The following is a 12,203-nucleotide window of genomic DNA, read 5'->3' as shown; positions in this document are numbered from 1 at the left end:
CTTCCACAATTCAGTCCTTTCATTTGATTTATTTTTACTTAAAAATAGGAAGGAAGGAAGGAAGGAAGGAAGGAAGGAAGGAAGGAAGGAAGGAAGGAAGGAAGGAAGGAAGGAAGGAAGGAAGGAAGGAAGGAAGGAAGGAAGGAGAGGGAGAGAGGTGGGGGAAAGGAAGGAAAATAAAGAAAAAGGATGAGGGAAAAAAGGAAAAAGATGAGGGAAAAAAAGAAAAAGAAAGAAAGTAAGTAAGAAACAAGAGATGGAATTCAAGGAAAGAAAAGAAGAAAAAAAGGAAGGATGGAAGGAGAGGAAAAGAATAGAAAGAAAAAGGAAATTAAATCATTCCTTTCATTTGATTTGTTTTTACTTAAAAATAGGAAGGAAGGAAGGAAGGAAGGAAGGAAGGAAGGAATTGAGGAAGGGAGGAAGGAAGGAAGGAAGGAAGGAAGGAAGGAAGGAAGGAATTGAGGAAGGAAGGGAGGAAGGAAGGAAGGAAGGAAGGAAGGAAGGAAGGAAGGAAGGAAGGAAGGAAGGAAGGAAGGAAGGAAGGAAGGAAGGAAGGAAGGAATTGAGAAGTATGAGGAAAGGACGGAAAAATAAAGGAAAGGAAAGAAGAAGAAAAAAGGATAGAAGTCAAGGAAAGGAAAAGAAAAACAACAGAAAGAAAAAGGAGAGGATTACAAAAAGGAAGGAGCTCCCCAAATCCAAGGAAGGAAGGAGAGGTGGGAGGGAAGAAAGGCAAAATAAAGGAATGGAAAGAAAAAAGGAAGGCAAGGAAAATAAAAAGAAAAAAGTAGAAAGAGAAAGAAATAGAACGAGAAAGGAAAGGAGGGAAGGAAGGAAGGAAGGAAGGAAGGAAGGAAGGAAGGAAGGAAGGAAGGAAGAAAGAAAGAAAGAAAGAAAGAAAGAAAGAAAGAAAGAAAGAAAGAAAGAAAGAAAGGGAAGAATAACAGAGAAAGAAAAAGAAAGAAAGAAAGAAAGAAAGAAAGAAAGAAAGAAAGAAAGAAAGAAAGAAAGAAAGAGAGAGAGAGAGAGAGAGAAAGAAAGAAAGAAAGAAAGAAAGAAAGAAAGAAAGAAAGAAGGAAAGAAAGAAAGAAAGAAAAAGAAAAAGGAAGAAAGAAAGAAAGAAAGAAAGAAAGAAAGAAAGAAAGAAAGAAAGAAAGAAAGAAAGAAAGACAAGGTCGTGTTGCAGTAGAGGGGACAGCACAAAGATCCCCCCCCCCCACTATAGTCTGTTCTTGTAGGGAAGGTCGTTGATTATTCGTACACACAGCCATTTGGCAGCAGCTTATGGTGGGACAGGCAGCCAGCCATCCACTGAGTTGATTTGCACTGTAGAGTTGCAGGCTCTTCATTGCCCCTCTCAGTGAAGTATTCATCCATTAACTCTGCAGAGTTGGCACCAGCTCCTCCACCGCTCTTCATTGCATGTAGCAGCATGGATAGATCCGACAAATGCCATTTGCAGTCTGCTCCTCGGGAACTGCCAGTCCTCTCTACTTACCTTCATAAAGGAAAATTGCCTTATAGTTGTCATAAGCACGTCACCCTCTGAAATATACAGAAAGGGAGCCCCTAGTGGCAGGGTCAGGTATTGCAGCAAAAACATTTTTTTTTCTTTTTACAGTGACCCAAACCCATGTGCAAACTCTATTTCATGTGATCCCTGTGGTTCTAGCTTTGACCTTTCCATTGTCTCTGCTTCAAAAATCTCTAATGCAAGACACTTTTTGTGGACAGTAAAGATGGATTGGTGCCAAAGCTAGTAAAATAAAAGGGGCCCCCAGATCCATCTTAGGGGGCAAATGGAGATGTGCTTTCCATATAGTGTGCCACCAGCAAACGGATTATCTGCTACATCCCTCAAGGCAAAAGCTGCTCAGTGGTCGAAATCCAGCAACAAAACACACTATTGGGACCAGCGCACATCCACACAGCCTATGTGCTGTTAGGTGATGCAGGTGCACAGTGCACACGCTGAGGACCTCTGCACTACAGATGCTCGCACAGGCAAGTGACTACAACATGCTATGTGTTGTGGATAAAACTGCATGCATGGCAAAGGGGTGGGTATAGGGGTTGGTGGTTTCTGCTGTTTTTTTTTTTTTTTCATTGCATGGGACCGTCTGCCAATTTTATAGAGCTAACTTTCCCTGCTCTCCTGATAGCCAAGCACCCCTTAACCTGTCTTCTTTGATGCTTGCCTGGCACCCCCTGATGTTGCAGCCCTGGATGAAACTGGTCTCCCCCTGCAAGCTATAGCAGAATGCATCAGCTCAGGCAATCAGTAAAGAGCTGAGTCCCAGCAAGCAAGGGGCTGCCTATTCCCCATTCAGCAACCTATTGCAATCTGACTGCCACCCCCCACCCTCCAAAAAAAAAAAAAAAAAAAAAAAAAAAAGAAAACAACACTCACACTAGCACTGATCACAAGTGATTTCTGCAGCAAATTCCAACCCCTGTGCGATCTCATCGCTTCTTCTTCTTTTTTTTTTCTTTTGCTGGATTAACTTCATTTCAGCAGATCGTGCTCTGTTTGCTGGTCTCCTGTATCCAGAGCCCCCCTTGTCCACTCTTGCAGCCCCTCTCCTGTTGTCTACAGCAGTCTCTAACCTTGCCTGTGTGGTCATGGGTTGTACAATGTCCTTCTTATCCAGGCTGCCCAGAGCTGTGAAGGTTTTGTGAAGTGGATGTCAGCTGGTGGATTTATGTTCCTGGAGGAATATTAGACACCCAAGGCAGGAGAATCGGGGAGGAAGTCCCATCCAGGAGGATGCATGCTCTATACTGTGTGTCAGCGCTACTGCTCCAGTCCACCCTGCAGCTGGTGAGTGCCATACCTGCCCATTGCCTACCTTCCCTTCTGGTGTTAGGTAGACACATGCATTTGACTTTCGCAGATGTTGCTCAACTCGGATAATGCACAGGACCGGTTCTTTAATTCATTAACTCCAGGGGTAATTTGAGTAAGAGCTAGACTATGTCAAAGGCTAATATAGCCAGTGGAACTACAAGTCCCAGCTAGGTTTGGTATGCAGAACTAGAGACAAGGCAAAGGATGATCTGGTCTTTCCAAGTGGTTGAGGAACTCAAAGTCCCAGCTGAGTTTGGTATACAGAGCAGACCTGGGGTGGTCTGGATTTATCAGTATCTGGGAAACTAAAAGACCTAGCTGAGTTTGGTATACAGACCAGACCTGGGGTGGTCTGGGTTTATCAGTGGCTAGGGAACTAAAAGACTCAGCTGAGTTTGGTATACAGACCAGACCTGGGGTGGTCTGGGTTTATCAGTGGCTGAGGAACTAAAAGACTCAGCTGAATTTTGTATACAGACCAGACCAGACCTGGGGTGGTCTGGGTTTATCAGTGGCTGAGGAACTAAAAGACTCAGCTGAATTTGGTGTACAGACCAGACCAGACCTGGGGTGGTCTGGGTTTATCAGTGGCTGGGAAACTAAAAGACCTAGCTGAGTTTGGTATACAGACCAGACCTTGGGTGGTCTGGGTTTATCAGTGGCTGGGGAACTAAAAATCCCAGCTAGGTTTCATATACAGAACTACAGACCAGGTCCGACCAGGGATGATCTGGGCTTCTCAGTGGCTGGGGAGCAAACAGTCTCAGTTGGGGTTTGCTATACAGAGCCACGGACCAGACCAGGGATGATCTGGACTTCCGAGTGGTTGGGGACTCAAAGTCCCAGCTGAGTTTGGCATACAGACCAGACCTGGAGCGATCTAGGCTTCTCAATGGTTGGGGAACTAAAAAACCCAGCTGAGTTTCATATAGAGAGCTATAGACCAGCTCTGACCAGGGATGATCGAGGCTGCTCAGTGGCTGGGGAGTTAAAAGTCTACACAGTGGTTGGAGAACTCAAAGTCCCAGCTGAATTTGGAATACAAAGCAGACCTGGTACTTATCAATGGTTGGGGAACTAAAAGTCCCAGCTGGGTTTGATATACAGAACTATAGAGCAGACCAGGCATGATATGGACTTCACAATGGTTGGGGAACTCAAAGTCCTAGCTGAGTTTGGTCTTCAGACCAGACCAGACCAAACCAAACCGCAGATGATCTGGGCTTCCCAGTGGTTGGGTAACCTAAACGTCAATGCAGAACTCCAGACCAGACCAGGGATGATCTGGTCTCCCCAGTAGTAGGGAAACTAAAAATACCAGCTGGGGTTGAAATAAGGACCTAGAGACCATACCAAGGATGAACTGCCCCATGGCCGGGAAACTAAAAGTCCAACCTGGATTTGGCATACAGAACTGCGGATCAGACCAGACCCTGAATGATCTGGTCTCCTCAGTGTAAGGGGGACTAAATATACCAGCTGGGCTTGGTATACAGCACTACAGACCAGACCACGGACGATCTGGTCTCCCCAGAAGCTGGGCAACTGAAAGTCCCAGTTGGATCTGGTATACAGTACTACCAACTAGACCAGGGTTGATCTTCGTACTCCAGTGGTTGGAGGACTAAACACCACATTAAGATTTGGTCTACAGAGCTATAGATCAACAAGTGCCAGCTGGTTTTGGTATGCTGACCAAGCTAGGAGTTTATCTTGTGGCCTCAATGTATGGGGAACAAAAAGCTTAAGCAAGCATAGCCGGGTGGTGATTATTCTGGCATCCCACAGTTCTGTAGGTCTTGGGGAACTAAGAGCACCAGCAAATCCAGACAGCTATGTCTGGTCTATGATGCAGGGATCTCGGTGTATATTGTATGTACCAGCCTTAGCACATACAGGTCATTGAGGCTCCTCTATGGTCCGGTAGCTCCGAATGTGAAATTCCTGATTCTCCAGCACCTGAACGGCTTCAAGTCTCAGCAAGTTCAGGTAAAAAGGGTATAAAAGGGATGTATGCGAGTCTCCACCAAGGAAGTAACTAAAAGTACCAGCATTCTAGCTAATGTTTTCTCTACAGCAAATAATATCAGATGGAACCTTATTATGATACCCAACTTGCTGGGTCAGATGCATAGCGCTAAAGATTTGGGGAACTACAAGACCCAGAATGCAGAGTCACTCAGTAGACGTGCAGTTCATTAGTCCCAATAGAACCACAGACATCCATCCTTCCTAAAGATAATTAAAACTGCAAAATTGCAAATTTAAAAAAAATCTTGAAATATTAGCTTTGCCTTAGCGAGTCTGAATTCAACCTAGCTTTAATGTTAAAAAAAAATGAAATCTATAAAATGCTTGTAATCCCTATAGAAGCCTATACCCCATCCTACCTATCGATCCCAAAAACCAATACATTTTATTTGAAGATGATTTGTTGCATAAGGTCCACCTTGAGGGCAGCTCAAGCCTCAAACTTTTGCTAAAAGATTCAAAAAGCAGTGCAGTTACCTAAATTACAATTTCTGAAAAATACCTAATTTTGCTTTTTTTTTTTTTTTAATTATTTTCTTTTTTTATTGAAGGGGTTAGTGAATGCAAGAGACCATATAGATGGCAATGGAGGGGGGGGGGGGTATGTACTTGTAACTAAGCTTGTATGATTGTAATAACACAGAGCCTCTTATCACAGACACCCTTGTCTATGTGATTGACAACAAGCAGACGCTGTACTGTTACTGCCACTAGCACTGTACTGGAAATGAACTGGGAATGGAGAAGTTCTCCTTGGCATCTGAAGCAGCCCGACTAGTCTGTCCTCACTTGCGCTCAGGGACCTTGCCTCCATTGCACCAGCAGAGGGCGCGCCGCGTCACACTGACTTGGCACTCTGGCTTGGCAGGTGAACACTGAAGCTTCAGACACAGCTGTTTGCCCCCATCCCCTCCCCCCCCCTCTACTTTTTTCTTTTTTGATTAAGATTCATGAACGACACTTTAGAAGCCAAAGCCATGAACATTCTGAATTGATAGGAAATCCGGACCTTTCACAAGCAGGATGAGAAAAATACTTAAAAAAAAAAAAAAAAACTTTTCATGGGACTGTAGTGCAAGCTTTCGCGGGAGTTTCTCCCACCTTAAATAGTTATTTTTAACAACATGGGCAAACAAAATAGAAATCAATATGCTGCGTTAAATTTTAAATGTGTTTGTTGGCACTTAAACTGTTTTTTCCCCTCCACTCATTATAACAACCGCCTTGGATTTATCCTAATGCAGCTTGCAACACCAAGCCGCATTAATTCTGCTTTAATTGTAAACTGGGAGCATTTGAAAACCATTCAGTGTGCAAATTATGCTGATTCAATTACCGTTTAGTTACAGACTTCATTACCTGAATGCATTTTCACAGGGGGTTGGCAATTGTGGGATAGGAGACAATTTTCCAATTCTGCTGGAGTCATTGCGGCATTTTCTGAGCCATAAAAAACTGAGTTCACGAAGAAGAAGAAGAAGAGGGAGGAGGAAAAAAAATGACAGTAAACTTTGGAACTGCGATAAACCCCCATGGCCTTACCTGTCCTCTCTCAGGTAGTCACCTAAGCCCATGCAATGCCACCGACAATAGTATTGCCTTCTAGTTTGTCCTAAATTTCCTTTCATACTGACATAAGTCCCACACTACAAAGTATAGGATATGTAATGTTGGGTTAACTAAAACTCCTTTTTGTTGAAGTTTTTTTTACTTTTCTCTTCTTCTATCTTTCTTTCTCTCTTTATCACTTTCTCTTTCTTTTCAAAAACAAATTCCTAGTTTTACAATATTGACTGTTTTTTTTTCTTTCTTTCTTTCTTTCTTTCTTTCTTTCTTTCTTTCTCTCTCTCTTTCTTTCTCTCTCTCTTTCTTTCTTTCTCTCTCTCTTTCCTTCTTTCTTTCTTTCTTTCTTTTTCGTTCCCACTATGCCACTTCAGTAGTTATTTTTCTGTTCCTTAGAAAATATGTATATTATATAGGTATAGATATACATCTGTTTGGTATGTGTCTTAGGAACATTTATATATTCTTCTTTAATATTCATTTTATATATATATATATATATATATATATATATATTAAACAATATAATAAGATGCAGTTCCTAAATTCTAAAGTGTCCTAATAATTGTCACACACAAACACAATAAGCCTAGGCACACGCATGTACACTGATTTACAATATCCCTGGCTTGCCTGTAATTATGGCCTTTTAGATCATATAGCTCACTTTAAAAATAAACAATATAAATGATTTGTTTGTCGTTTATAAGATCATATCTTTACATATACTAAGTAAAAGTTTAGTTGGTGCAGCAGCTGTGAATTCTACAGTGTTTAGTGGAGTTGGTCAGGGCAGGCAATATAGGGATACAGGGCACTGAGCTGTCCAAGGTGCTTAACTAGGTGTGAGCTATAGAAAGTGCTGGTCTAAGTGTAAGCTATCCAAGGTTCTGGTCTAAGTGTAAGCTATGCAAGGTGCTGGTCTGGGTGTAAATCAGCCAAGTTGCTGGTCTGGGTGTAAGCTATGGAAGGTGCTGGACTGGGTGTAAATCAGCCAAGGTGCTGGTCTGGGTGTAAGCTATGGAAGGTGATGGACTGGGTGTAAATCGGCCAAGGTGCTGGTCTGGGTGTAAGCTATGTAAGGTGCTAGTCTGGGTGTAAATCAGCCAAGGTGCTGGTCTGGGTGTAAGCTATGTAAAGTGCTGGTCTGGGTGTAAGCTATGTAAGGTGCTGGACTGGGTGTAAGCTATGTAAGGTGCTGGACTGGGTGTAAGCTATGTAAGGTGCTGGTCTGGGTGTAAGGTGCTGGACTGGGTGTAAGCTATGTGAGGTGCTGGACTGGGTGTAAGCTATGTAAGGTGCTGGACTGGGTGTAAGCTATGTGAGGTGCTGGACTGGGTGTAAGCTATGTAAGGTGCTGGACTGGGTGTAAGCTATGTGAGGTGCTGGACTGGGTGTAAGCTATGTAAGGTGCTGGACTGGGTGTAAGGTGCTGGACTGGGTGTAAGCTATGTGAGGTGCTGGACTGGGTGTAAGCTATGGAAGGTGCTGGACTGGGTGTAAGCTATGGAAGGTGCTGGACTGGGTGTAAGCTATGGAAGGTGCTGGACTGGGTGTAAGCTATGGAAGGTGCTGGACTGGGTGTGAGCTATCGAAGGTGCTGGTCTAGGTGTGAACATTCCAAGGTGCTGACTATATATGAGCTATCCAAAGAGCTGAACTGGATGTGAGCTGTTCAAGGTTCTGAATTATGGTTTGAGGTATCTAGTGTGAGTTGTCCAGGGAGCTGCAATGGGGTTTCAACTATTTAAGGTGCTTAACTAATTTGAACCGTCCATGGAACTTGAACTGGGATTTAAGCCATGGAAGATGCTGAGCTAGGTTGAGCTGTCCAAGGAGCTAACCAAGGTTGAACTGTCCAAGGTTCTGAATATCTCTGAGCAGTCCAAGGTGCTGACCTGGGTGTGAGCTGTCCAAGGTGCTGACCTGGGTGTGAGCTGTCCAAGGTGTGAGCTGTCCAGGGTGCTGACCTGGGTGTGAGCTGTCCAAGGTGTGAGCTGTCCAGGGTGCTGACCTGGGTGTGAGCTGTCCAAGGTGTGAGCTGTCCAGGGTGCTGACCTGTGTGTGAGCTGTCCAGGGTGCTGACCTGTGTGTGAGCTGTCCAATGTGCTGAACTAGGTTGTACTGCCCAGGGTTCCTAAATGCTGTGAGGAGCTGGACTAGATTTTGCAGGCTTCCTCTTTCAATCCATGGTCTGAAGTCACATTGTATCGTGTGAAAGGCAGCCGTGAAAGTCTCTAGCGTTGTTTGCTGTGGATAAACATTTCATTGACCTCAACTCAGCCTCAGCCCTGTGGATAAATGGAGCTTTTCATTGTGTGAACAATACCGGCCAGGCCCAGGGACAAAAGCAGGCGATATTATTGCATTGCCGGGTGTAATATGCCAACTGCACCCTGTCACTGCAATGAAGAATAATCAGGGCCAATATAATTAGAGGCCTCCAATCCTATCAATGGGGTTTACAAATATCAGCTATTTCACCTTGGGACCCACACAGACATCCACCTGCATTCATGGCTGCTACACAAGCCAATGCAAGTAGCAAAATGCGTCTATTGTAATTCCAATGCTTTTTTTTTAAACTTAAATTTTCTAAACGCCATCCAATAAACAGTTCACGTTGATTTTGCAAAAAGGAAAAAAGTCAATGCAAAGGCTATAAAAGCAGGGTAAATAAGCGCTATACTAACGCTAGCCTGCACGTCATTTGTGCAAATCTTTAGAGAGACAGATGACATTTCCGGCTATTTCCACCATCTCCTAAGACAGCCGGGCACCCAGCAAATCTATGTTTATGGAAATGTTAATTAGACAGGCAATAAAAGCACAATAAATATTGCATCTCTAAGTCGGCTGTCTAGTTAAGCAAGATGTTCAATGTTTGTCGGGTGACTGGATTTAAAGGTTTTATTTTATTCAATTTTTTCTTATTGACAATAAAACAATTTTGTGTTACTATGAAATATCACAATGTGGAGATATTCTTTTATTATTTTTATTATTATTATTATTATTATTTAGTATTTCAGCAAGTAGGTAGTAATTAAGTGTCGGCTGTGTGGTCAGGACATCGGCTGCAGCTCTGGAAATCCTCCTGTCAATGAACTTTGCACCGAGCTGGAGATTAGTACATGGATGTAATAATGAGCGGCTGCAAATTACAGGGAGTGTGGGCTCCTTCCATGGACCACATTTATGCTTTTTCTTTATTCATTCCTGGAAAGGTCACAGCGACAATAAAGGAACCATATTTAGTCTTTAGCTCGGAGGTAAATCACCTTTTGGGTACAGTAAGTGTCTCGGTTTTTTTTTTGCTCAGGGTAGAATTTTGTAAAAAATCCATGGAAGATTAAATGACCTTTATTAGGTGGTAAAGGAAGGTTGTAGTTAACTCATTACTACCTGACTATTATTTGAATTAGCAAAAGGAAGAGGTTCAGCTTAGGGTCTTCTAGGAAACACAGAGCATTGCAGTACTGGGACAACCAACCTCTGGGAAGAGACATGAAAAAGGGTTATTGAAACAGGCTCAAGTATTTGTATCCTGAGTGTCTATATGTATTTGAGCATGATATATATCAGGTGTGACTATGATATCATCCCAAAAAAATGATATATATATATATATATATATATATATATATATATATATATAAACCCTCCTATATGTATTTGAGCATGATATATATCAGGTGTGATTATGATATCATCCAAAAAAAATTATATATATGTATATATATATATATATATATATATATATATATATATATATATATATATATATATATATAAACCCTCCTATATGTATTTGAGCATGATATATATCAGGTGTGATTATGATATCATCCAAAAAAAATTATATATATGTATATATATATATATATATATATATATATAAACCCTCCTATATGTATTGAACTGCATTGTAATTATACTGCCCCTCCCTATATTGTAAAGCTTTGTGCAAACTGTTGCCACTATATAAATCCTGATTTATGATAATGATAATAAGCAGTACATGTTGCAGATATAGATGTTTGGAGTGCATGCAGTCATTGTAGAAGCTGGATATCTAAGCTCTGGAAAGGGATATTATTATTATTATAATACAGAATTTATATAGCGCCAACAGTTTGCGCAGCGCTTTACAATATAAGGGAGACAGTACAATTACAATACATTTCAGTACAGAAGGAACATGAGGGCCTTGCTTGTGGAGCTTACAATCTAAAGGATATGAAGAGGATTATGAAAACAGGGCCACATATTTTTAGCTCATATGTCTATATGTACTTGAGCATATTTATATATAAGGTGTCTATCTATCTATCTATCTATCTATCTATCTATCTATCTATCTATCTATCTATTTATCTATCTTTCTTTCTATCTATCTATCTATCTATCTATCTATCTATCTATCTATCTATCTATCTATCTATCTATCTATCTATCTATCTTTCTTTCTTTCTTTCTTTCTTTCTTTCTTTCTTTCTTTCTTTTCTATCTATCTATCTATCTATCTATCTATCTATCTATCTATCTATCTATCTATCTATCTATCTATCTGTCTATCTGTCTGTCTGTCTGTCTGTCTGTCTGTCTGTCTGACTGTCTGTCTGTCTTTCTTTCTTTCTTTCTTTCTTTCTTTCTTTCTTTCTTTCTTTCTTTCTATCTATCCATCTATCTATGTGTTTGAGCATGTCAGATGCGTCTAAAAGACAAAATACATTTGTTAAAAGAAAATACATTATATATATATATATATATATATATATATATATATATATATATATATATATATAAAGCAGCACATGTTGCAGACATTGAAATGTGTTGTGCATACAGCCATTACAGGCTCCAGAATTAGACCTTTCTTTATATACACCATATGAATTTTCAACAATCATTGTTTTCCAATATCCATTACAAAATTTGAAAACAAAAATTTTTTTTCAACTGTCCACAATAAAATTAAAATGTATTTATATATATATATATATATATATATATATATATAAAAACAAAGACACATACAGACACACGTGGCTTAATATATTCCTGGCTTATCTGTAAATGTCTGTATTTCTTAGGTTTATTCCATTGATATTGCTCACTATAGTTAACAGATTCATATTTGAAAATTTGCTGCCTTAGGTATGCACACACTATAAAGCAAATTTCTTAGATGTATATTGTTTTGGCTATTGCATTCATAGGAAACAATTCCTGTAAGGTCAGTAATAAATTCTGCTAAGATTGTAACAGTAAATTGTACAGATAGTGATCTGTGGTAAACGGGGGGGCTTGTGATTGCGACTACGGTAGTTAACAGTTTCCAGAAAAAATGTGAAGTCAGTAGACATTCTTCTACCTCTATCTGTAATCGGATTGTGGACTGGGTGGCTGCTTGTGTTATCACACAACTGCATTTTCTTTCGTCTCTCTCTTATGCTCTCTTCTCTTTGCAAAGTTGTGGATTTGATTTATCAGCTAGTTTAGCTCCCAACCAGCTCTGCTTGTAAGTCAGCCTTCTAAACCACTTTGCTGGGTGCTTGGTAAATAAGGGGCTTAAGCCATTTTAAGCAGCAGATTGACATGTTGACGACTGTGCTTTAAGGAATGTGACAATAAAGAGGAGGGGAGGAAGACAGAAAAAAAAAAATTCCCAAGGCCCAGCAAGGCACTCCATCAAGGATAAAAAGCCAGTGCTTTACGGATGTCACTCAATTTATTGCAAAAGTCGAATGAATTA

The 12,203-nt window shown here is 40.9% G+C and overlaps 1 protein-coding gene across 1 annotated transcript in view; it reads left to right on the top strand.

Moving 5' to 3' along the window:
• The first annotated feature begins 1,309 nt into the window (after positions 1-1,309).
• NXPH1 (neurexophilin 1) overlaps positions 1,310-12,203 on the top strand; it is a 450,681-nt gene continuing 439,787 nt past the window's right edge. The window contains exons 1-2 of the mRNA XM_089654594.1: positions 1,310-2,007; positions 2,655-2,824. Coding sequence (XP_089510720.1) covers positions 2,771-2,824 — 54 coding nt within the window. The 5' untranslated portion in view covers positions 1,310-2,007; positions 2,655-2,770. The remainder of the gene's footprint in view (positions 2,008-2,654; positions 2,825-12,203) is intronic.

Source organism: Staurois parvus, unplaced genomic scaffold, assembly GCF_062004578.1.
Source record: "Staurois parvus isolate SC_StPar_1 unplaced genomic scaffold, SC_StPar_1.0 ptg000779l, whole genome shotgun sequence".
NCBI classification, from domain to species: domain Eukaryota; kingdom Metazoa; phylum Chordata; class Amphibia; order Anura; family Ranidae; genus Staurois; species Staurois parvus.
Note: the sequence above shows the minus strand (reverse complement) of the source record. Positions and strands in the feature narration are given on the sequence as shown.